Here is a 25,876-nt window from a genome sequence, read left to right on the forward strand (position 1 = left end):
GAAATAAGTTAAGACTCATAAGTGATTAACATGTTTGAGAAAGAAATAAAAATAATGAAACAAAATTTAGTATTCTCAACTTATTATAAGTACTTCTCGACTTTTTACACAAATGCTACGAATAAGTGTTTTTTACTTATAAACTCAGAAGCCGGGTTTTTAAGCCCCGACCAAACACCCACTTAATATAGTAAGATTTTCTAATATAAATTCAAATATTTCAACTATTTTTCTCCACTATATATACTTACTTTTATACATTAGATATCAATCGGTTTTGCCATTATTTTCATTTTTCTTACGTTTTCACATTACCTTACTTATTTTCTTAACCTCCGTCCGACCATGCCCAACCCAAACGTAAACATTTAGATGGAATGGAGGAGTATAAATTTATCATAAAATTTTGCATTGCTCGGCACGTATATTAAGACGCGTATAAAATTTGTAACTTAGATTTTTTTAAATTTTTTTGTCCCAAGATACTTTTTCGTGTGATGAATCTTATCAAAATATAATAATCGCAGCCGGGAGTTTTTTTCGTTGAAGGAAATTTATCATCTAACCCTCGGATATATAAAGATGATCGGAGACACTTAGATAATAAAGTTTTAATATTCGGTAAGAAAGAAACACCAATAAGAGGTCTTATTCTACTTTTCATCCATTAATCATGTCGAGTACTCTGAAAAAATACAACATAAATATAAGAATATAAGAAGTTTATATATACAAAAAATACAATAAAATTGATTAAAAAAACAGAAGAGAAAAGTCAATAAACTAATAATTAAACAAAAATAAATATATAAATATATTATTGAGATTCTTAAGAAATAATGACAGTAACCCAAAACTATAATAAATCGAAATATTTTGAAAATCTACACCAAAAAGATAATGATATCTCTTCGTTTGGATACTTAAAAACTCAATATATAATAGAATATAAATTTCACATAGAAATAACTGATTAATAAAATATAAACCCTCAACATTTGCTCAAAATCCTTGTGCACTCGAGGAGGAGTTGATCAGATGGCATAAAAATTAATAAACCCTCCAAGAATTGTGACACTATTATTTCACTGAACCATTAACCTACCTTACTTCCCTTTTTACATTGTAGTGTCATTTGTGAAGCAGATACATAAACAAAACTAAGGTCACCTTGAGAATATAGACCCCCATTATCAAAATAAGATGGGGTAAATGAATTGATATTTAAATATCACCAAATCTGCCATCCAAATCAGCACTAAAACAACACCGTTATAGCCTTAATTTTTGTATGTATCACAATTTGTTCATACCCTTCATGTAAATAAAATAGCCCGGACACAACACCTTTAATTATAATAAATCTCTACTCCTAACTTGCTATAGGCTTTTCAAATATGAATTTATCCAAATTTGTATTAAACATATAATAATAGACAAGTGTTAAAACACTAAGAAAAATCGACACAATCCTTTGTAATTGCACTGAATTTCTTTTCGGAACTTACCAATTGTAGTTATTTCATACACAAAATCACTAATATCCTGCTTTGATTCATTCGAAATTTTAAACTACTTGGAACAAGAAAATCATAACATAACACAACATCACTCGAATTTTAGTTTAAAATTTAAAATATACTAATTAGACTCTTAACTAGAAAAACTATTCCCGAGACCGATGGAACAACCTAAACATTGCTCAAATATCTTTTAATATTTCTCTCACTTATCGACGTTAAATCGATAAATTTCATCAGCAATTAATATACCGATGAAGAAAATACTAGTATAGCTAGACTGCTGGAGTCTAGCTATACTAGTATTTCACAGGAAGTCTCGTACCCGACCGTAATACTAGTATAGCTAGACTGCTGGAGTGGTCCCATAAATATATATTTATAGATATATTAAATCGATAAGTTCACAGGAAGTCTCGTACCCGACCGTAATACTAGTATAGCTAGACTGCTAGAGTGGTCCCATAAATATATATTTATAGATATATTTTTTTTATGTACATAGCCATATTGTTTTACAAATTTCCAAATTATTTTGATAAATACGGGAGACAATTAGGAAAGTATTTGAAGTGATTTAGTAATAACAATTAATTTTTTCTAAATGATTAAATAGAGAGGGATGAATAGTTATGCAGGTGAAATGATATAGTGGGTGTTTGGGTGGAGTTTTTAAGCTCCGCTTCTGCAGTTATAAGTTAGAATCACTTATTCGTACCGTTTGTGTAAAAAGTCGAGTAGTGGCAAACTGATGTCAAAGGTGAGTGGGAACTTTTGTTTCATGATTTTACTTTTTTCACAAACGCTTTAATCATTTATAAGTCTTAACTAACTTCTAACTTCCACTTCATTTTTTTACTTTGAGCAAAAAATATTTATTTTAAACGCTACCAAACGGCCACATATATTTGATTTACACTGACTTAATCAGTCTTCAATGAGATGGGTGGTTTGAATAATTTTGACTTGGTTCGAATTCAAACTCCATCGATTAAATTCTCGATGAATGAAAAAATCAAAGAACGGTTGAGGTCAATTAAGTCACAACCGCAGTTGCTACTTGCTGCAACACGGAGTGGATGAAGCTTTGCTACAGTGAGCTCAACCTTTTACTCCATGTTCAACTCCTCTGGTGCAGTCCCACCTTCAACTTCCCAATCAGAACAATTTAAAAGGGAACCTAACATAACCGGCATGGCGGCATCATTCTCATTGCCAATGGCAATCCAGGACACATCCTTCGGCCTGCGCCAAATGGAATCAGCTCGTAATCATGCCCAGTGAAATTAATTTCAGAGTCCATGATGACAAGGGATCTTTCCATAGCATGGGATCGCGTCCAATAGCCCAAGCACTGACCAGCACTTGTGAATTCCTTGGAATTGTGTAGCCACAGAGTTCCACTTCCTCTTCTACTTGGCGTGGTATTAACAAGGGTGTTGGGGGTAGTTTCTTTCAAAATACATTGCAAGTAAACTAACCTAGAAATGTCTTCTTCTGCTATCATCTTGCCTTTGCCGATTACTTAGTTCAGCTCAGCTTTCGCCTTGAATAATATTTCTGGATTTCTCAATATCTCAGACATCGCCCATTCCACTGTACTTGAAGAGTTGAAGTTGTATCTGTTCCCGCAACAAATAAGTCCTGCATTTTCTTTTATCAGTTTAGATATTGTGACATTAAAAAAACAGTGCAGGGCTGGAATACAATGTTCGTTACTGATTAACTCATGAGGACGAAAAAGATTAAGTTACCATAAACAAGTGTCGTATCTGAGTTTTATCAATCTTATTTGTATGTTGTAATTTTAAAAGTTCATCAAGCATGTCTGTCGTCCTAGTGTTTTCCAAGAAGTTTGTTGATCCCTTCAACTCCGACCGCTCATTTACAAGTCCATCAAATAACTGAATTAGCTTCTCAGAATAGCCATTTATTCGCTGATTGTTACCTCCTGGATTAATCCATGTAAGAAAAGGGAAAAAATCTACCAGAGTAGGCTTGCCGAGCTCAACCAGAATATTCCACACCAAGTCCCTGAATTCTTTGGCCTCCGAATTGTCATATGAATCTGTCATATCCTTGGAAAGTTTAGTGTTTGATAAAAAATTGAGCGTAGTCAGAAAAGCTGCACGGCCGATGTCTTCAGCCTCCCCACTGTGGCTACACTTGTCACAGTATCTAATAAGTTCATGCACCTTCCTGCTGCGTAGATGCCGATTCTCGTCAAGCTTTTTAGCAGTAAACAGATGATGTAGAATATAAAACTGATTTTTATTAATTCTTATTCCTCTAAAAAAGAGATTACATGTTATATTTAAAACAAATGTACTTGACTCCTAACAATATTCTACTATTTCTAATATATCTCCTAAAACAAGATAGATTCAATACCTCCTACAAACTTTCTAGAACTCCAACAATCATCCAACTACTTCAATCTAAAATTAATCCTTAAAATAAATAACTAAACAAATAACAATAATAACTAAATTTAAGATTATTCCAACAGATGAGACTTCAGAATTTTCTCGCCGCTTTGACCTGTGATCCAAATCTTCACCCATATGATCAGAAGAAGTCAGGAATATAATTTGTAGGCACACCTCTGATTTCGACCCGTCCAAAAAAACATCAAACAAGTTAAACATCATCTAAATCATTTTTAACCAATTATCTTTGTTTGATAGGCTGTTCTATGGAATATTGACCATATTGCCGGTTTTTCAACGCGAGTGTATCCAAAAAAATCCATTCAATGTGTGGCATCTTTTACCCACTCAACACGCTTGGGAGTAAGGGGCATCTTGTATGAACCAGAACTGCAAACAAACGGAAAGAAAATGAATCATTTAAACAATCACTCGAACACTCAAGTGCATAACTGGGCTCTATGTATAAATTTGGTTGGGTTGAACGATTTCTCAAGAAATGAAATGAAAAATGAATTATGTTATGAGCAACTGTTAAGAAATCATTGTTAAGAAATCTCATTTTTTCTCCATTCAATTCTTTAAGTCATGTGCTAGAGATCAAATATTCGATTTGAGATGGAATGTTATATTTTCCGTTATCCCAATTTCTTCTCAAATCTCATCATAATAATTTTGTAAATTTTATTTTAAAATTTTTATTCTCTGTTAGTTTCAAGTAAGGGTGCATTCGATTGTTATTTTAATGAATTGTTTTTAATCTATGGATTTTAATGGATTGCATGTAATTTTGATTTTGTAACCGATTCTTCATAAAATGTTGATGAGTTGATATAAATTATTTAGAATTTAAACACAGTGTTTCAAAATCTCATAGATTTTGGTGAGATTTCAAAAAACTTAAAATACGCCGAGAAATACCACAAAATCTATCATTTCATAAAATACAAAAAAATTACTAATTAAATGTCATCATTTGCAGCATAATTTAAAATCGCAATTGAATATATATCTCAAGATATTAATGAATATTAAACAATCCAATTAAATACCCTTAGATTTCATTAATGAAATTCTTTTAAAAAAAACTCAATTAAATACACCCCAAATTTATCCGTTCCATTTCATTTCATTTCAGTATCTCAAACCAAACACAATATGTTGTCCTAAAGCTATACTAGTACGCATATTACTAAATTAATATAATTTAAATTTTGTTTTTATAATATATAATTATATTATTACTCGGTTTTTTAAGAAAAATAGTCCTTCGATAAATTGAACTTAAGCGGATACTGACTTGGATTTTAATGAATTGTATATAATTTATAAGTTTTAAGAATTACATCTAATTTTGATTTTATGTGAATTTTAGATAAATAAAATTAATATACAATATTTAGAATTTTAATACAAATAGTTTAGAGTAATATATGTTTGAGATTCCAGAAAATATAATATACATACATCAATATTTAAACGTCGTTTAGAACAATTATGGGTTCTGGTATTATTTATATATATTCGCACAAAATTTTATCTTGCACTAAGAGTGTCTGATACATTTTTACCCTCCCCGATCCGATCTAAGCGAGATATACCGGTTTGGTTTAGTTTTTAATTTAAAATTTCAATTAAATATCTCAATTTTAAAATGTATTTATTTTTTAATCCGACTGAAATATCATGAATTGGCATTCTAATTTGATTATTTTTTTCAGTCCCAATTAAATCCATAATGGAAAAATGTTCGTTTGCCTTGTCAGATTGATCAAAATCGCACAGCATCTTCGTCTCCTTGAAGATAATGTCTCAAACCCTTTTCAAAACATTCCCCAAACTTGCTCATATCGCAATCACCTGCAAAAACGGCGCCGTTTTTGCACCCAGCTCATCAAATTTTTATCTTCCAAGAACAAGCATAACAAGAACTATATGTTGTTACAGTTCAAGCAGCGAAAAGGGTTCGAATTTCGAGGCATTTGGGAGGGAATTGTTGGGCCTTTCTGATGAGCAATTGCTGAGTCAGTGTGATCAGACCACTTTTAAGTCTTCTGGGCCTGGTGGGCAGCATAGGAATAAGAGGGAGACTGCTGTGAGGCTTAAGCATCTTTCAACTGGCATTGTTGCTCAGGTTTGGTTGTTGGTATCGTCTTTTCGTGTTCGTAAATGTGTTAATGTTTTTTCGTTTTAATTTTTTATGAAATGTGATTAGAAGAGTTGTTTGGGTGATATTCGGGTTAATCGAGCTGTGTGGTGTTAATTTTTGGGGTTTTATGTATGTAATTTTGTTGATTATTGTGTTTGTGGGTAGTTCCAGGAATTTGCAAACTTAATGTGAAATTGTGAACCCTCAGAGAGTATATCGAATTATCTATTAAAGGTTTCATTTTTAGGATTTGGGTTGTGTAAAGCTGTGAATTCTGTTAAAATTTCATTTTTTAGGGATATAAAAGGTTACTAAGAGCAAGTCCAATAGGTGTGCTAAATCAAGTCTTAAATCCAAAAATAGGGAATATGGGATAAAATTGCACTCCAACACTATGCTAGTGATGTGCTAAATCACTAGCACAAGCCTCCCCTTCCCTATTTTTAGAATATGTTAGCCACTTCTAAACTATTTTTATCATTAAAATATTCATTTATCTCTCTCCTCCACATCATTTCCCTCTCTTCTCCACACCAAAGTTGTTTAAGTTTAATATTATTATAATAATAGGGAATGGATATAGGGAATACTATTGGAGCTCATGTGCTAAATCACTAAGACATATTATTTTATAATATTTTTAAGGAACCTCTTAGCATAGTGTTGGACTTGCTCTAATGAATAAGTTGTTTGACTTATTTCTGTGTTTTGTGTCGATAAAGAAGTTGTGTACTTAAATTGTGTCAGAATTTTTTTAACCTCTGGTTAGACCCCTTACATTGTGAAGGGAATATATGAATGACTTATGAGAGGGTCCCAAATCTTTGTTAAAAAGTTCACGTGTGGTGGCATCACCCAGCTGGAAATAGGTAAATCTGCCTGCAAGATCCGGGCGGTATTTAAGGAGAAAATTTGTCAATTTTTTCACAGATTGTGGTATTTAGGGCTATAATACATGAAAGTGGTTGTACATCCTGAAAAACTAGTTAGTTGGCTAGTGGGATAACCACTGTGAAATAAACATAATTCATGAGATGGTATAAAATGATTGAGGATTTATTTTGGATAGAAGCTATGTGTAAAGGGTAAAAATAAAGTCCTTGACTGTTGCACTTGCTCTGTGTTGGTTGAGAGGATTAAGCATGGAATTAGACAAAAATCCTTGGAATATTTTATTCCCATGTATGTTTTGTAAAAATTAAAATTGGCTTATGTATTTTCTTTTTGCACCACTTTTAATCATATTAATCTGCATTTACTTGTAGGCTGCAGAAGATAGATCACAGCACATGAATCGTGCATCTGCATTGACTCGGTTGCGAACTCTGCTGGCTCTTAAAGGTTTGTTGTTTCATACATACATTTTCTATCTCTCCCATCAGTGATACATTAAGACTAGTGTTCAAGAGCTCAAACTGAACACAGACAGTCACATGTATACATTCTTCAGATTATCTTCACTTTAAGGTATTCATATTTTAGCTACTATGTCATACCTACAGCTTCTTTATATTACTTATTAATACTATTCTATTCATTCTATTTAGTCAGGAACACTATAGATCTTGATACATATTCACCTCCACCGGAGCTTCTTCAGATTCTTCCAGCAAAATCTACCATTAGAGGAAAAGATATTGGTTCACAAATTGGCCCCAAAAATCCGAAGTTTGTTTTGGTCTGCCTTGCACCCTTGCCTTTTTTTATCTCGTGAATGTTGAAAGCTTTGAGTTACTTAATTAAAAGCGAGTGATATATTTATATGTAATCACTAAATTAGATATTTGGATAAATGTGACCACCATTTTTTTTCTTTGCCACAGGGGATGCAAGCTTTGCTGGATTTGATTTGTGCAGTGGATGGTTCTGTAGCCGATGCAGCAAAGAAGTTGGGGTACTAAAAATCGATTTTAAACCTCTAAATATTTTGTCAATTCGATTGCATTCCTATGCTCTATTAAATGAATTAAATTTATGAGATGTCCAAAATTAGGGAGAATTTCCAAAGTGTTCTGCTTTCCACATGGCTGTCATGTTGGTAAGTCAAGTCGACAAAATTCTAGCTCGTCGAAGAGTCATTGAATAGTCGATAAATTATCAATAATAAATCATATAATATATAGTTAAAATATGGTTTCACACAACAAAAGACCAGCATTCCATTGTATATACTATTATGAACATCTCTTTTCGTTCCATTCCATATACATACCGCATAATCGCCCAAGTCAACCAACTTATCTACAAGACCTCTCCTTTCGAACCTCACAAAACGACTTATATCAATTACTTTTTGCTGTTTTTTTTATTTCAATTTGTATATTAGCGGATTTAGAGTAATATTATAAAACTAAGTCAGCGAGCCACTCAACTTATTGGTAGCATATGACAATTACTGCAGGCTAAGTACTGGGGCTCTGTCACGATTGATATTATCAGATGATTCTCTTCGAATGGCAGTGAATGAATTTAGAGGATCCAAGGTAAACATTTTTGTATGTCTTGGGACCGGTAAATTATATTTAATTTTTAACGATTATTAATTCATCGAGGTTGAATATACACTATCTCTATTAATGTCGCGACCGACAGATTTTATAATTTATCAAGTAACTGTTTATCAAGGTTCTACTGTATTAAAAGAAAAATCTTTTCCTGGTCTTGACTAAGAATTTCTCCAAACCGACTATTGTGTAGCTGTTCGCATGAAGTGGTCAAAGTTATTTGTATTTTTAATATTAATCAGAAGTAAATAAATTTATATGTATTTCTAATACTAGCTCTTTACCCGTGCATCGCACAGGGTGCTTTATAATTATTGTATGCTAGATTAGCTCCCGCCTTCCGGGCATATGCCCAGTTATATATATCAAATCCTAAACTATCAACACTATCTGCAAATCTGAATATTGACCGAATTGAACTCGTACCTTGAAATCTTCAAATGTCTCCTCTGGTACAAGTAAGAAGCTAATGAAGGAACCCGAATAGACTTGTGATTTATGAAGGCATTAATTCGATAAATCAGTAAGTATAGAACCATGTTATCTGATCAGTTCTCATACAGCATGTACTTGGTAAAAGAGGCACGCATAAATCTTTAAAGTACAGATTAGATATTTCATATTTACGTAGAAATTGTCTATGAATGCCACAAAAGTTTCACATGTTTTCCGGTGCAAAGAAGAGCATTCAAACAATATGAAGGTTAGTTGGCAAAAGAAAAAAAGAAGTGTAATATATGGACGTTTGTTACTCTGCTCTTCTAAATTTGTTTATGCTTTCTAGTTGCTCTCGGAGTAATTTTATATATTTTTCATGAGTGGAGTACTCTGTTGATCTGAATTCTGAAATTGATTCTCACCTCTCTACAGTAAATGATAAATTTTAAAAAGAAAAGGATAATGGGTTGTGATTTGTGAACAACTGAAGCTTTGATGTCTAATTATGCAGGGAATGAAGCCTCTCAAATAGCCTTCTTCAAATGGCAACTTTATGCATCAGGTGCAGAAGTGATCTTCTTTCTTGTTCTAGCTTACAGATCTCCATGGTAACTAACTTTAATGCTTTGTCCGATTAGTTGTTGCCCTTTTTAGATATAAAGGGTTAAATTCATACTGCAAGTTTCACTTTTAATACCTTAAACCTCATAGTATAACCAGTTTAATGTAAACCTTGAGGCTGTTGTGTTCCTAGACAGCAGACATTTTCGTCGTATTCTTCTTTAGAGTGAAAAACTAGTAACTGTTTAGATGCAAAATAAGCTATTTACTTCTACAAGTAGGCATCTGTGTGTCTGAAATGTAACCTCCACTATCTTGCAATACAGAAGCTGCATTTACTGTAAGTTATACCTACACCCTCAGTGAGTTAACTTTCTAGTTCTAAAATTTGCTGGCAGATTTCTTCATGGATCGATTCCTTTTGACAACCTGTGTCGGCTGACTGGCCCCATATGCACTGATCGTTGAATACATATAGCCACAAGGAGAAAGGTTTCATTAAGGTGTCCTGGGTAACTCAGCGAATTGTTGTGGAGCCTTGATGCTGTTTTCAAATACAATTATCATTTTAATTGTAATTATTAATATGTTTATCCCTTCTACTTCTGAACTATGCTTTTGGTATTAAAAAGGTTAAATTATCTGCATGAAGTCCTTAAAAAGCCGAGACATTAATTGCAAGCACAATTTTTGCGATGAATGCTGAGGTTGTGTTTTCCTGTTTGTTACTTTTTCTTATAAATCACCAGTACAATTAAAGATTTTTAAAGAACTAACAATACTAAGTGGAAAATTATGTGCAAGGTGAGTGAATTTAGGTCTGGCAAGTGTGTTGTTATGTGTACTTTCAGTTTTGTGTACTCATAGTTAAAATCATCGAAAACGATCTGAAATCATTATGTATATCTGTTTACCCTGATATGTACATGAAACGAAATATTTTGTATAAACGTGAAACGAAATGAAGTATTTCACGTAAATGTGAAAGGTGAAATAATACGAAAAGTACAAAAAATTAATTTTGTGTACTTTTTGTTTATTTCATATTATTTAGTAATCATATTGTAGAACATTGAGAGTATGATATAAATTGTTATAGAAAATATTTATTAATGAACTATATATAATTATTGAAAATTAACAATGAAAAAAGAGTTTATAGCTAATTTTAAAATTTGTGTTTGATTTTGATCATCAATTTTAACCATAATCTAATATATTTATGTGAGTTTTAGGTTCTATATTCCAAATTGGTTCTTATTTGAATATAATTATATGTATGCGTTACACAAACGTAAAATCTCATAAAATAATTGAAAATCCAGAAACTTCCCGAAAATTCAATGTGATATCTTCCTTGACAAAAATAATCTGAATAATATTAAATATGATTTGTAAAACTATCTATAAAACCAAGCAAGCAAAGTACTAAGTTACACATTCTCGAGTTCTTCGTTCTTTTATTTTTCGCTCTACAAGAGGAAAAACATTTTTATCTTCCTCGGCCGAAGCTTTAATGGCAACTTCTGTTGTCACTAATGCTTCGGCCGAGACGTCTACTTGTTAGCGTTCACTTTGACTAGTTTAATTTCTTATATATGTATCTCAAAAGATATAATCTTCTCGGTACCAGATAAAGAAAAATAAAAAATGATCTTTGGGTGAGTTAGATCTGTAATTCTCCAAATTTTCTTCATGTTTTGTTACTTATGGATCTGTATTTCTGATTAATTTAATCGATTTCAGATGTGGAACTCGTGCAGCTATGAGACTGGAATTCATGCGGCCATAAAACGGACTTCTTGTAGATTCCAAATATTCCGATCTCTCGCATGTTCAAATCTACTAGATCAGTTTTTAATTTTAATATTTTTGTAACGGTCCCGACCGGCCAACACCAAGCGAACACAACTCCTTTCTTTGTTGAACATCCCCCTTTCTCGTCATTCTCCGCCACATTGTATCACTCCATATCATTTTCAATAAAGATAAAATAAAATATTATTATCTATCCTTTTTATTGTGAAATCAGATTTAATTGGATTATGATCCCCGAGATCTGTATTCGAAAACTTTCCCGACCAAAATTTGTTAAAGAGATGTAATTTATTGTTGAAGTTATTAGTGTGAAGACAAAAAATGAGGCTGCATTCGTCCATTTGTCTTTTAATGTAATTGGATTTATCCGAACTGAAATCTTGAGTAATATTTTATTTATTTCTTTTTCGTGATAACATTTTGTTGATTGATGAGAGCGAAAGAGATTCTACATAAAGAAAAATAGAATATAGCTATCCAAATATCATTTTTTGAGTTAATTTTGTAAACAAAAATTGAAAAATAATTAATTCAAATATTTTTTTATTGGAGTGTTATAGGAACCTTCGCCTAACTATAACATTTTGGTTGAGAGGCCTATTTGTCATTGTTTGCGATAATGTGTTTGCTCGCAACATATTATCGTTGAATTTTATAATATTATGCATGTTAGTGTTTTTTTTCCGCGATTATAACGCATTTAACCAAAAATTGATGGAATTCATACTCCAATTCGCGGAGCACCATTGGAACATTTTCAATACTAAATTTCTTTCAATTTTAAACACATCTCGTGTTATAGAAATCAGAAATCGAATCTAATATTTTGTACAATTTATAAGAATTAATCGCATTTCAAATATCAAATTCCATCTTATAAGAGATTAATCAAAAAATGATCGATTAAATTGAAATTTTTTTAGAACATTAAGCGTATCATAAATTTTTACAACATTAAGCATGTCATACCTAACTCTTATAGCTACAACCTTTTCTAACTACAAAACTTTTCTAATCCATTGTCGATGCTGACCAAATTCATTCCATTTATTTGCCATAAAATGTTGTATTTTGAAAATATTTGTTTAATACCTACTCGTATAAATTATTTAGTAGAAATCTTGATTTGCTTGAATTTTTAATATTTGATTATATATTTTCGATATTAAATATTGAATATTAGCTATAAAGTACTCGCATCACTTGTTTCGTCCGAGAAAATTCAAAATATTTAACATGTCTTTTTACTAAGAGATCGCATTTGTCTTTTTACCAAGAGATCATGTTTTATTAAAATAGAGTGAGACCTCAAAATTTCTTTTTACATTGAGATCAAATTTGTTTTCTTTTGGAGATCACAGGATATGTAAAAACAATCGACATGAAAAATACAATTTCATACATTTTTTAGTTTTATAAATTAATTCAGATAATAAACAACTTGTTTAAATATAATATTCAGTTTTTAAACATGAATAATTCAACTTATGACAGAATTTTAAACACACTCAGAATCAAATAGAATTTAATACTATTTTTCAAAAATTTAGACAAGTTTAAATTTTAAATTTCAAATCTTAAATATACAAACTCGATTAAAATATTAAGACATCAACCCACAACCCGCCCAACCAGGAACCACTCAACGCTCAACCAACTTACGTGCCAAGATGTCCCAGTTCAGAGAACGGACCCGCACAGCCCGCTAATCAAACCGGCCGGTTATAGGTTAACCAGTGACCTGCCTAATCCGGGAACAGCCGGCCTAAACTGCTCAGACCGCCCGGTTGGCTACCTCTGTTGCAAGTCATAGTCTAGTATTTTCTACAAATTGTGTCCAAGAACTTCTGGTCTTTAATTGCTAGGATCTGCCTATGCTTTTGTTATACACATAAGCCTGCTGATCAATAATGTAGACCATAATAAAAATATGGGTGCACACAAAGGATTCGCGGAATTTACAATTTTACCAAACCTCCTACAATCTAATTCTTTTTTTTAAAACGGAGCTTTAAAACCCAGCCGACAACAGTTGCTCTTCGACTCGTCATTTGGTGATCAATTAATGCTGTAACAGATCCATAATATGTTTCAAGTCCTAAAGAAGTAAAAAACAGCGTATACCATATAACTTTCCACAGTATACTGAACTATATATTTTTCATCATATGCCACAAGGGCAGTACACTTTCAAGAAACATTTCAAACACTAACCTGTGAGGCTGACACTTTTAGCCCTTTCTCCATATGCTGAAAAGATCTCCTGCAACAGACTTCAAAGTCCCCCAGATAGATAAATTTGTCTGAACCTTTTCTAAGGTCTGCTTTTCACTTGATTCCCTAAAACACAAACAGTTATCTGCTTTTAGCTTGATTTCATGTAGTTTACAAGTATACACACATACATACGAAGTCTATAATCAATCTTCTTAGGGTAGTTGCAATCACGATTGAATATATTACTCTATTATTATCTCAACTGCATCTTGCTGGTATGATCAATTTACAAAAGTAAATATATACATATATAGCCTCAATATTCTCATAATCAGTTTGGGTTGAAATTGGACTTTTGGATGATTTATTTCAATTTGGTTATGGATATTCCAATAGGTAGGTACCCAATAGTAAATTTTAAAAAAAAAACCACCTTAAGAGTTAAAGACTTCTAGGAAACTAGTACCACTATATCCAAAAGATACGGTATCTACCTTTCCATAAAACAATTATAGCAAGTCAAATCTGGAACCAGCGCCTTTTTCCTACTTTCAAATACATTTGATAAAATACAAATAATATGTTTACCTCAATTAAATGAACATATCACCTGAATCACCATGAATTAGCAATTAACTATATGTTAGTCGGCAAAACAAATGAATGCTCCTAGTTAATTCATCAGATCAGTAGCTTCACCAAACCTAACTAAACAAGATCAGGGCATGGATGCTCCTAGTTAATTCATTTTCACACACTAAACAAAATAACTGATCTGCAGAATCAAATTATGCGCTCTCCATTAGATCCAGCGACCCAATTCCATCTCTGTCTCTACAATAACTTTGCATTGCAAAATACTTAATTATTTGACATAATAAAAATGTCTATATTAATTATATAAACAATTACCAACAATTCATCGTCATAATAAGATAAACAACACAAACAAACAAAATATAAAAGCATAGAAAAAAAATCAGATCATATGTCTATGCGATCTAAGCAAGATTCAAGGCAAAGACAGATAATGTCCACAATCAGATCAAAGTAAATCATCCAGAACCCCATTTCTCAGCCAAAACTGACTGTGAAATTTTCCATAGGCCATTTATATGTGTATAACAGGATCTAAACAGAAAAATGCAACCGGGTGAAGATAAACAGATAGAGTTGTGATTGCAATCACCTTTAGAAGATTTATTATGAATGTATCTGTGAAACAGATTGGTGTGTGGTTTACAAATTACATACACAAGATTTTTGTGCTTCAGTCATTTTATGAAAATGAGAAGATATCATTTATTTATACACAGTTACACACTGTTTAAAGCCTCTCTAAGGAAACAATGATTCTTAATTAAGGATTTATCTTGTTCATTCCACATCTTTCTAGTAAGTTTCTGCATGGATCTGAGATGCCCCATATACGACCTAATGTCACATCCAACTTCTTTTAATATATGAAACAAAACCTTGACAACCCAAGAGCTGTTGAATTACGTAATCTAATGTATACATTAGTACAGAATATGTCATGAACAGTATTAGGGTCACATACACTAAAGGTGTATCAATAATCTTACTGGTAGCTCTAAGTTCGATTATACTTCCCAACTACACCATAAATTAATATATAATGTGATTTTAACCCACAAATACACAGAAATTGCTTTTTATTAAACATGCTCACAACATTGTTCTCTATTGACATTTTTCTATCATTTTTTACGTATACCGAAATTTGATCCTAAGAATGTAGGGTATGCTGAAATTTGATCCAAATATGTTGTGAAATGATGAATTCATCAAGGTCCGGGATAAACCAAACACTATACATATCAGTCTGGTCACAGTCTGAAGCATCTTGAGAAAAAAAAACAGAAGAATAAATTAATAGATAAACAACTAACCCTGTAGACTTTCGATGTTCCTTAGCTATGCTCTCTGAACCATCCATATCAACGACAACTTGATTAGGTTTTACCTCTTTACTGTTCTTTGGTACCTTGGGAACTGAATATTCATGATATGGTTGATATTCTTCATTCCTGCTTTCTAAATTGTTAGCGTCAAGCACAGACTCGCAGGTTGTTTCCTCTTTAGAATTTTCAGATTTCTTTGCACTTGAAACTTCAGGCAATGGTTGCTGAAAGTATTGATTAGGTTTTTCATCTGGAATGCTCTCGATATCCAGCTGAAGTTTATGTTGTTCTTCCTCTTTGACATCCTCTATAGTCATCTCTTTGACATCCTCTGTAGTCATGAGCATAGAAGTTTCAGGAGATGGTTTGTATTCATCAGCATCGCTGTTTGAGCCACATGATAAGTAGCTACTCCTCACTTCTGTTTTGGATGAAACTTCCTTCCCGTCATTTGAGGACGACAACTTAGAATTATATTCCAGCTCCTGCATTATTTTTTTCACAACATAGTATGATCCGCCCACTTCTTTCTTAGCATGAGAAACGGTCGGGAACTTCCCTGAATTTTCACCTTGATACCTGTACAAAAAATAGTATTTTCTTTGCTTAAGATGTATGTGTTAGCATAACTTGAAAAAGAACCTGAATGATTCATACAAACAAGTGTCCACCAGTGTATTACACAAGTACTAAACTCCTATTTCTGGAAATGTAAGTAGTGTTCACTAGGTCCTAAGTTGTCTGCTAAATGTCTCTAAACACCAATTAGAAAGTTACCACCTAGAAGTGACTCCATTTACAAACAGACGTGGAAGTCTTCTTATCACGTAATAACATAATGTTGAAAATAATACAGATCAGGCATTAGTTCTGCACTTTTTACAAGTTTTACACTTTCACGACAACTCAAACAAAACAGAATTATAATGAGCATTAACATATGCACTTGCTATTAGAAATACTAATTAAGCATCTCGCCTATTCATAACAAAGTTGTTCCTCTGCCTCTATAATTTGCATATTAACTTTCTGGGGGCTTGATTGTTTCTACAGAACTAAAGAAACTCTGCTGCCGCATCTGTTATATGTCTGATGAGAAGGATAGAAGATAATTACAAGACAGGCTAATAAGACACCTATGTGGGATAATATATGTTGATATGCTTTTCAGGTAGAGATATGGATAGATCCTCACTTTTGGAGCAAGTCTACTTCACATATTAATAAACCATAACGCACATAAGAGGAAAAGGCTGCCGCGCAAACAATTGATACAGGCCAGAGACAAAAAACAAGATAATTATTAACATAGAGAGGAGGTCGAGAAAACAATGATATAACATTAGTAATAGAAGTTCAAAAAAGAAGTAAGTATATGTTATACTGTTGATCTGTCCGAGTTTCTTCTTGCAACTTGACAATTGACTCTGTGATATATAGGATCAGATTTTATGGATTGTTTTCAATGAAAATCAAACTCAAACATATATATGTATTATTTAATATTCAATATGAAAAACAAGATATTAAATTCAGCGCTATAAAGTGATATTATAAAGTTGTCTAAAATAGCAGCAGCAGTTTAATATGAAGTTCAAGTTTTAAAAACAAGACCTTAAGTTGCAAATCGAGGAACGGTAACCAGCCTCACGCCTAAAGTTTGTTTAGAACAAAGTTTAGAATAACAACTGTTTAAAGATCAAAAGGTAAGAAGATAATACGACAAAGTATACTATGATGTTTATAGAACATATTTTTTCCTTATTAATGATGATACATACATACAATGATCATCTGCAATCAACATCATCAACTATAACTCACAAATCAAAGGCTATAACAAAAAGACAAGGACGTAGAAGAAATAAGAACAGTAACATCAACAAAATGCAGAAGGATATAGTTATAGCCTTATAGGGGTATGTAGGTAAGATATGATCTATAAGCAATTGATGGAGGTTTTTACCTTCCGGCCAAGAACCATTCACAGGTTTTTTCTCAGTCAGACCCAGTAGTAAATAAACCAAACAGCAATAAGGGACTGAATGATGCAGCACTATCACATTTAACCCCCTGTTCACTTACACTAACATATCACCGCAAAATGTATCTGCTAAATTTGCAATCACAAGTAATAAGAAACTCATGTGACAGTGTACTTAACCAAATTAAACCCCCTTCTACTAACTAAATTTCCTAACAAAACAAATAATTCTCAAATAAACACATAACTCATCCTCAATATATTAATATTCCAGCACGACAAATTTTTTTAATATGTCCAGGTTAATGGTACACGACCTCTATCATGTTGGAGCCGAAAAAACACATTTCAAAAAATGATCGTGAAATATTAACATAACGATAATTCAGTTATTGAGTTTCTACTGTAATACCTGTCTACAAATGATTTGACCATGGCGCGTCTCTCGCCTATAGGCAACCGTTTCCCTGTCTTTTTAACTACTGGCGCATCGCAAGGAGCTGAAGCAGCAGAAAATGACGACTTCGCACGGCAACAATGTTTCGATCCACGAGCTAGGTTCGAGATTTCCTTCACTATAATCATCCAAAAACCATAATTACAAACACATAAATTAAAGCCTAACAAAATTCATCCCCTAATTGATCAAAAATACATCAAACAGACAAGCACGAGAATGCAAATCAAGCTAATAACAGATTATATAGCAGCTCAGCGTAGCTACAAAAATACAAAACTAGCTGATGATCTGTATGTATAAACATATAGATACATGAATAGATGTAAACACATTTATACTGGAAAAAGTTAACCTCGTTTAAGAGCCTGCATCGCTGAGAGCGCACTGTGATGCAACCTATAGATACATTTCTTTGTGTGTGTATATTTGTATAGGAATTAAACCCTGGTTTAAGCGCCCAGGGTTTTGCTGGGCTTTATTCAATATCGGGCCGGGTATGATCCTAATACTATTTTAAGATCCGACGCTCGTGGGTTTTTTATGTTTATTATCCTTTTTCTAATTCTTGTCCTTTTTCTAATTCTTGTAATCGTTTTTTTTTAAACATACTCGTTTGAGATTGATGTGTTTTGATGATGGTTGATTAGCAAATTGGTCACTTATTGCATTTAAATGTACTCAAATTAGTCACTAATTACAAAACTGACTCAAATGAGTTATGTATTTAAAATTTTGTATGAAAAATATCCCTCTATCGTTAGTTGAAATTCTTAAAATTATTATATTTTGAGTTTCGCACATTTTGTAAGAATGATATTAAATCCAAATGAAAGGTTCCGAATTCTACTATTTTAGATAATATTATTAGATTTTTAAAATTTTATCAACTATCTATTTTTAATTTTTTGATTATTTTATTTGATTCAAATAAAAATAAATAGCAGATAAATAAGAATATCATTTAAAATACTAGAACTCAAAATCTTTCATTTGAATGTAATACCATTCATAAAAAAATGTGTGAAACTCAATATATAATACTTTAAAAATTTCGATTAGCGATAGAGTGATATTTTTAATAAACATTTTCAAATGAGTGACTCATTTGAGTCAGATTTGTAATCAGTGACTCAGTTGACATTTGGACGCCGGAAGTAACCTACTTGATAATCAACCCGTTTTGATCGTCAAATTTGAGGTTTCAATAATAATGGAAAGATTATTATAAAGAATATTTGGATGATAAAGAATCGAACTTGAAATTAGCGTCAAATCAAAATTTTGATACCATGCTGATTGTTGATAACTAGTTCATCCAAGATTTTGAAGACACTAGAAAAAGAGCTTTAATATATGGAAATTTGATAAATATACTAACTTTGAGATATTTATTTGTAAATATACTATATTATCTAAAATCTTGCAAATTTACTATCTTTTTAAATATACAAGCAATTAAATTGAAAGAATAACATCTTCATCTTCTCATTTCTGTTTACTTCTCTCTCCTCCCCTCTATAATCAATCTCCTTCGGAACCTCCTCTCCTTCTCTCTCCTCTTTGCCGTTCTCGAACTTCGTGACAGCGTCGTCGAAGAAGAGAGTGCGACAGAGGCAAATGTAAGGTTGACATTACGGTGAGGGACCGCTATCGACATTACCACCGGGCGCCAACGAGGTCAAGTCGATCAACGCGGTGTCGATGTAGGAGTGGCAGGTTGTCGTTGTCACAGTTGTAATTTGTATGTTAAATCTGTATATAAGTCGTAACTATATATTGATAGAGAGGACGAGAGAGAGACGAAAGAGATATAAAGAGTGGGAGGCTAGTCTGACCTGAAATAAGCAGGAAGATAAGAAGAGAAGGCACCGAAATTTATGTCATATGTATTATGTATTTAGTTGATTTCATAGTTAATTCTAGTCAATTTCCTAGTATCTTCTATGATATTAGTATTGTTCCCGCAGGTTATTCATTTTCGTCATTTGCAACCAATTTTAACTTATTAGCAATTAAATGTGATTTTCAACAAACTTCTTCGGAGCTGCGTTTGTGGTTGTATATATAGTAGTTACTAACAGTTGCATATATGATTGCATCCGTATTCTTACAAATATTTTTTGAAATATAATATTTTTACGATTTATTCTAAAAAGTAACATAATTTTTGCAAAAATTCTTTTAGATTTAGATATTTATAAGAAAATCCTAACTTTTATAATATATATCATGCATTATTGTTAAAATCTGACGTAACCCTCCTAATAATATTGCTAAAATCATACTCCCTCTATCCCTTCCATTTCTTTACACTAACCTGGGTGTCCCATCCAATTCTTTACATTTTAAAACTTACCAAATATGGTCAATGATCCCACCACTTCTCCACTTCTTCACTTTTCTTTCCTTTTCACACTACTTTTACTCCACTATCTCCCTTTTATACATTAAAAATCAGTGGGTCCCACCACTTCACCCACTTTTCTTTCTATTTTCAACTACTTTATTCATATTTTTTAATCTCAGTGCCCAACTCATTCGATAAGAAATGAGAGGGACCGAGGAAGTAGTATTAAGTATGAACTATTTGCATACGGTTAGGAAGTACTACTGAACTACTGAGACAGAAATAATTAAAGACGGAAGTTGTACTTTTGAAAATAAAATAATTGAAACAAAGAAGAGAACAAAAGAAGAGGGGGGTTTCACAAGAAACTTGTGTTAACCTGTCAGCTGTTTCTCCATCTCTCGTTTGCAGCAGCTCAATTTAACTATACACACATATACGTTACGGTATAGGATAGGAAAGAGGTATGGATTTAGATCTATGGATAACAAAGGTCAAAGATGGGCAACACTTATCAGAAGATGATCTTCAGCTGCTATGTGAATATGTATGTCTTTTTTTTTTATTATTGGATTTTTTTTAAAAAAAACCTTTTAATTTGGGCTTTTTGTTTGATATCTGTAGTTATGTGAGTTGGGTTGTATGTTAAGTCAGTGTATTCGATTGGGTTGTGAAGTTTAATTGAATTATTGGGTTTTAGTATTGATTTGTTGTTGTCTCATTTGGGTATTTTTAGTTTGGTTTAAGTAGAAAAATTGGCTGTTGATTTCGATGCTGCTGATTATGAAAGAAGACTCGGAGTTTATGGGATGAAGCTAGTTGAGAGAACAAATTTGGAGTTTCCGGATGAAGTTAGTTGAGGGAACAGATTTGGATATTATGGGATGAAGTTAGTCGAGGGAACAAATTTGGAGTGTCCGGATGAAGTTAGTTGAGGAAAGAAATTTGGAGTTTACGGGTTGTTGGCAATTTTTTAGCATGCTTCGAAGTTGAGTACCAGAAATGGCATTTGTTGGGAAGTTGGGCTGTTTTTGAACTCGTGTTAAATGCATTTATATTTATATATTTTATCACGAGTAACACATTCCATAAATGTGTGTAAATGGGTTACGCATTTGGGGGATGCGTAACACTTGGAACCTATATTGATATGCCAAAACAATTAGTGGATGTGTTGTTTGCGGCAATCTTGAGCCCTTGACCCGCTATGTGAGTGCTTTGGATTTTGGTTATTTGTACGAATGTTCGAGTTTGTCGCAAGGGGATTGACCTTGATCAATACTTTAACTCAGTTTGGTGCATAAATTTAATGTCATGATTTTTTTTAAACCAGGAGCTAAATATATGGTCTATATATTGTCAGAGAACAAATTGAGCCCCTTTTTTAGTGAGCGTGCATTTTCATATATATATATATCGACAGGTGAAGGATATCTTGATTGAGGAATCGAATGTGCAGCCCGTCAATAGTCCAGTTACAGTTTGTGGTGACATCCATGGGCAGTTCCATGATCTCATGAAACTCTTCCAGACAGGAGGTCATGTACCAGACACAAATTACATTTTTATGGTATTTAAATATTGTAAAGATAACTCTAATTTTTAAAATTTTCTACCTATTGCTTTGCGGTTGATTATATTTTGTTTCTTGGCAGGGAGATTTTGTTGACCGTGGATACAACAGTCTTGAAGTTTTCACCATTCTTTTGCTTCTGAAAGCAAGGTGCATTGTTTCTATGATAGCTTTATGTGTACGGAATACGGATAATTAAGCATAGATAGGTAGATATGGTATATGCTTTTTGTAGTGTTTAAATTTTAGTCACGTGCATTAGTTGCAGAACCTTTCTTACCATAAATAGCTAGGCTCCTTTTGAATTCGTGAAGTCAAATTGTGGACAAGTGTGCCAGTATTTTCCTGACAGACATTGTCTAAAGCTAGGTTGCACGGAGACGGGTACGGGAACATATACAGGTACGGGGACAGGGACATGAAAGTATGAAACGACAATTTTAAAATTAAAGGGTACGGGGACGGCACATAATATATTAATAAAAAATTATAATTTCTATATAAATAGGACAGATGTAACTTTCTCAAATATTAATATCACCGGAGATCAACTCATTCTCCATTTCAGGCTCACAAAGGAGGTTGATTGTTAGATCCACTTCCACTTTCAGCATGTCCAGATCCAGTACCACTACTTTCATGTTGTGATTCCATTGAAAACTAATGAGTTATGTTTATTTGTTTGAGAGAGAAAGTAGTTTGAGAAGAGTTATGATTGTATGCATATGCGAAGAACGTGTGTATAATGTATATAACTTGAATAGAAGCCGTTGAGTTCAGTTTTTCTATGTTATGTTTAAATGGGGACGGGTATATTTATCATTTTACTCCAAGAAATATCCCCAATTTTAACCTGCTGTCCCCAGCTTTTTGGGGACGTCCCCAAGCCGTCCCCGTCCCCGAGACGTCCCCAAACTGCGGTACTCCACCTAGTAGGCGTCCCCGTGCAACATAGGTCTAAAGACTGTTTACCTCTCACCTCTGTATCTTTCTCTTTCTCCATAATTTTTCTTATCAGAACTTCCATCCCATTTTCACCCATTTCCTTTCCGTCCAAGTGAACACAACCTTGGTTGTTACCAAACTTGTAAAAAATCTAGTTTAATAAAAAGATTAATATGACTGGCTTTCTGACTGCTAATTATCAAATTATATTAATTTTATTTGGAACTTTGAATTTGCCTTGTTGATAAGTTTTTGCTAATTATCGAAATTTTCATCCAACCAGATATCCCGCAAACATCACCCTCCTACGTGGAAATCATGAAAGTAGACAATTAACTCAGGTAATTGAGATTTTTCTTCTTCTTAATTTTGTACTGGTATCTTCTGTTTACTTATTTGGACAATTATGCTTTGACTGATATTTCAAAATTCCTTTTCTCCTTGGATATCGTCTGTGTCTAAATTAATGTGGCTTTTTTTATGGGGGAACAACATTAGCCCACCTGCAAGTGATTGTCTCCATGTTAAAATGGATGACAGATATACTAATCTATCACACACACGACAATTATTTAATAAGGTTTATTTTCTAGATGCAATGAACTGATATCACTTACTGCACTACAGTGATGATGAAATCTGGACAGCAAATATTACTAATTAAAATGTATTAATCACTGTGCAATATATAATTTTATATACATAAATAAAATGTAATATCAAGCAAGTAAAGAGAACTGAGTTGTTTGAGTAGCTGATCTCTGACTTTGTCGATTTTGTTACTGCATATTCTAGGTATATGGGTTTTATGATGAATGTCAAAGAAAGTATGGAAATGCTAATGCCTGGCGGTACTGCACGGATGTTTTTGACTATCTTACTCTATCAGCAATTATAGATGGAACAGTATGCTCCCTCCCTCACACACAAAAACACAGGCTGTAACTATGCTCACCTGTTTGAATGGCAACTGACTGACATTTAACCTCTTCTGAATTCAGGTATTATGTGTCCATGGTGGCCTTTCCCCTGATGTTAGAACTGTAGATCAGGTTTGTGCAATTAATATTATTATTAATTTATTATCGTTCATTATTATTGTTGTTGTTGTTATTATATTTTATTTATTATTATTATTATTATTTGAACAAACTTTAATTGGATTGATATTCTGCAAACACACTGTTATTTCAGATTTATGCTACATTTTTGTACACTGTACTGCAAACCAGTTTGCACAGCCAAATTGTCATTGTCCAATTGATTAGTTTGTTTGGGATGTAATTTCCTTTTCTCTGGAAGATTTTTGATGGCTAGTGTAATCTGAACTTTATTATTCCCTCTTAATATTGCCACTTGTAATCATTTCTGAAAGGATGAAATCTAAGAATTGTTTTACTTGGATTAAATTCTTGTTTGGCAGATTCGAGTCATTGATAGAAATTGTGAAATCCCACATGAAGGACCTTTCTGTGACCTCATGTGGAGTGACCCTGAAGATATTGAAACATGGGCAGTCAGCCCTCGTGGTGCTGGGTGGCTATTTGGATCCAGGGTTACTTCTGAGGTATTTATAAGCAATTATTATATCTTGCCGCACCTTTACTACGAAGTTGAACTCACCCTTTTCGTTCCATTTTTGTTACTCCAGTACAATCACATTAACAAACTTGATCTAGTTTGCCGTGCCCATCAACTTGTGCAAGAAGGTCTAAAGTACATGTTTCAAGATAAAGGACTTGTAACTGTGAGTTGCTAATTCCTTGTTACTGATACAATAATATTATTTGTGTGCTTTAGGATCTTCTATTAATAGTCTGTGACATGTCTTCTTGGCTGATGCAGGTATGGTCAGCGCCGAACTATTGTTACCGATGTGGAAATGTAGCTTCAATATTGAGCTTCAATGAGAATATGGTACTAAAAGATTCCCACTATAGTTATCATTCAACATTTGTAGTCTGGATGTGAAGAATATTTTTAATAATGATCTGATTTTGTATGGTAGAGAAGTCAAATATGTTTATGATTTTAATCATTGATGAGGTTTGCTTGACCAAATTGATAGGTAAATGTTTAAGAGGTCTTAATTAATTTATTATTAACTGCAAAATCAGGATTATTTTTTTTTTTGGGGGGGGGGGGGGGGGGGGGGGGGTATAGGGTGTCATACTGTAATGTATCACAACCCCAGCACAATGCCTGCCTGGTGTTGCTGGAAAAAGATCAGGTATTCTTTGCATCGGAGTTCAGGGTGTTATCCACCTATACTAGTTGCCAATCTTTGGGTAAGATGAACAAACCCGTTTTACCATGATCAAAATCTTACTGGGGATCATCTTCAAGATCACTACATCGTGCAAATCGGGCTTCGAATTTTGTTGGGCCTTGGGGGGGCAGATAAAAAGAAAGGGCCATATATTGTTCTCGCAAAGCCTTCCAGCTAATTGAAGTCGGTTTGATGGGTATAGGTTTGAACTGTGAAGTTACATGTGTGATGGTGAACTGTCTAACATTCTTTCTTAGTTTCTTGTATAGACTATTCAATCTAGTTTCTGTATTTGCTATCATCTTGATTTTATTCGTAACAATATAAATGTTTCTGAATACTAATCTCTTCTCATTTCCTTTTAAATTGTCATCAATCAGGAGAAGGAGGTGAAATTCTTCACAGAAACAGAGGAGAACAACCAGATGCGAGGTCCCAGGATGGGAGTACCTTATTTTTTGTAAGTGGAATATCTCTTCCCTTGTCAATTGTGTGATACTATTTCAGCATGGGACAATTGCTGCTCCAGCTGTGGAAAAGGATGGAAGAAATTGTTTGACCAGCATGACCAGGAATAGGTGGAATTCATCTTCCAAAGCTGGCCTGCTTTTGGATAGTCTCTGTAACAAAAGATGTAGTTTTTTTTTTAATATTCTCTTTTGATCCTTCTATAATTATTTAATATGTTATAATTCTGTCTTAAATTAAAGTATAATTTAGTAGATTGCTTGACACAA

The 25,876-nt window shown here is 33.0% G+C and overlaps 4 protein-coding genes, 1 long non-coding RNA gene and 1 pseudogene across 7 annotated transcripts; 3 read left to right on the forward strand and 3 right to left on the reverse strand.

Moving 5' to 3' along the window:
- Positions 1–2,497: 2,497 nt before the first annotated feature.
- On the reverse strand, positions 2,498–3,170 carry LOC108217298 (geraniol 8-hydroxylase-like; annotated as a pseudogene).
- On the reverse strand, positions 2,922–4,323 carry LOC135146756 (geraniol 8-hydroxylase-like). Its single transcript, XM_064092181.1, has 2 exons — positions 4,294–4,323; positions 2,922–3,856 (listed from the first exon to the last, which is right to left on the reverse strand). The coding sequence occupies exons 1-2, from the start codon at positions 4,321–4,323 to the stop codon at positions 3,266–3,268; spliced, it is 621 nt and encodes a 206-aa protein (XP_063948251.1). The 3' UTR covers positions 2,922–3,265.
- A 1,354-nt stretch (positions 4,324–5,677) lies between these two features.
- On the forward strand, positions 5,678–10,301 carry LOC108216071 (uncharacterized). 2 transcript variants are annotated; one of them, XM_017388736.2, is made up of 7 exons: positions 5,678–6,083; positions 7,364–7,439; positions 7,646–7,776; positions 7,922–7,992; positions 8,500–8,581; positions 9,552–9,602; positions 10,000–10,301. In XM_017388736.2, the coding sequence occupies exons 1-6, from the start codon at positions 5,757–5,759 to the stop codon at positions 9,570–9,572; spliced, it is 708 nt and encodes a 235-aa protein (XP_017244225.1). In that variant the 5' UTR covers positions 5,678–5,756; the 3' UTR covers positions 9,573–9,602; positions 10,000–10,301. The 2 variants fall into 2 exon arrangements, 1 of the variants encoding a protein (XP_017244225.1); XR_001806029.2 differs by having other exon boundaries at positions 5,679–6,083; positions 9,552–9,648.
- A 462-nt stretch (positions 10,302–10,763) lies between these two features.
- Positions 10,764–11,486, forward strand: LOC135152386 (uncharacterized). The gene is made up of 2 exons (XR_010291477.1): positions 10,764–11,262; positions 11,348–11,486. It is a non-coding gene; the product is annotated as an uncharacterized LOC135152386 (long non-coding RNA).
- Positions 11,487–12,915: 1,429 nt separating this feature from the next.
- LOC108216541 (uncharacterized) lies at positions 12,916–18,502 on the reverse strand. Of its 2 annotated transcripts, none has more exons than XM_017389331.2 (5): positions 18,358–18,502; positions 17,958–18,120; positions 15,550–16,140; positions 13,634–13,759; positions 12,916–13,517 (listed from the first exon to the last, which is right to left on the reverse strand). In XM_017389331.2, exons 1-4 carry the CDS (start codon positions 18,374–18,376, stop codon positions 13,651–13,653), a joined length of 882 nt encoding a protein of 293 aa, XP_017244820.2. In that variant the 5' UTR covers positions 18,377–18,502; the 3' UTR covers positions 12,916–13,517; positions 13,634–13,650. The 2 variants fall into 2 exon arrangements, with proteins under 2 accessions (XP_017244820.2, XP_017244821.2); XM_017389332.2 differs by having other exon boundaries at positions 13,265–13,487.
- Positions 18,503–20,605: 2,103 nt separating this feature from the next.
- On the forward strand, positions 20,606–25,876 carry LOC108217299 (phytochrome-associated serine/threonine-protein phosphatase 3). Its single transcript, XM_064092449.1, has 10 exons — positions 20,606–20,899; positions 21,776–21,922; positions 22,008–22,075; positions 23,154–23,211; positions 23,666–23,776; positions 23,872–23,922; positions 24,294–24,437; positions 24,522–24,617; positions 24,716–24,787; positions 25,520–25,876. The coding sequence occupies exons 1-10, from the start codon at positions 20,819–20,821 to the stop codon at positions 25,601–25,603; spliced, it is 912 nt and encodes a 303-aa protein (XP_063948519.1). The 5' UTR covers positions 20,606–20,818; the 3' UTR covers positions 25,604–25,876.

This window comes from Daucus carota, chromosome 4 (assembly GCF_001625215.2).
Source record: "Daucus carota subsp. sativus chromosome 4, DH1 v3.0, whole genome shotgun sequence".
Lineage (NCBI taxonomy): Eukaryota > Viridiplantae > Streptophyta > Magnoliopsida > Apiales > Apiaceae > Daucus > Daucus carota.

Excerpts from the sequence above, each read along its gene's own strand:
- LOC135146756 (XM_064092181.1), bottom strand. The coding sequence starts at position 4,323 with ATGCCCCTTACTCCCAAGCGTGTTGAGTGG. Across the intron at positions 3,857-4,293 it reads CTCCCAAGCGTGTTGAGTGG|GAGTCAAGTACATTTGTTTT; the intron begins GTAAAAGATGCC and ends GAATATTGTTAG.
- LOC108216071 (XM_017388736.2), top strand. The coding sequence starts at position 5,757 with ATGTCTCAAACCCTTTTCAAAACATTCCCCAAACTTGCTCATATCGCA. Across the intron at positions 6,084-7,363 it reads CAACTGGCATTGTTGCTCAG|GCTGCAGAAGATAGATCACA; the intron begins GTTTGGTTGTTG and ends ATTTACTTGTAG. Across the intron at positions 7,440-7,645 it reads AACTCTGCTGGCTCTTAAAG|TCAGGAACACTATAGATCTT; the intron begins GTTTGTTGTTTC and ends CATTCTATTTAG.
- LOC108217299 (XM_064092449.1), top strand. The coding sequence starts at position 20,819 with ATGGATTTAGATCTATGGATAACAAAGGTCAAAGATGGGCAACACTTA. Across the intron at positions 24,438-24,521 it reads GATCCAGGGTTACTTCTGAG|TACAATCACATTAACAAACT; the intron begins GTATTTATAAGC and ends TTGTTACTCCAG. Across the intron at positions 24,618-24,715 it reads AAGATAAAGGACTTGTAACT|GTATGGTCAGCGCCGAACTA; the intron begins GTGAGTTGCTAA and ends TGGCTGATGCAG.
- LOC108216541 (XM_017389331.2), bottom strand. Across the intron at positions 16,141-17,957 it reads GTCAAATCATTTGTAGACAG|GTATCAAGGTGAAAATTCAG; the intron begins GTATTACAGTAG and ends TTTTTTGTACAG. Across the intron at positions 13,760-15,549 it reads GAACATCGAAAGTCTACAGG|GGAATCAAGTGAAAAGCAGA; the intron begins GTTAGTTGTTTA and ends TTTGTGTTTTAG.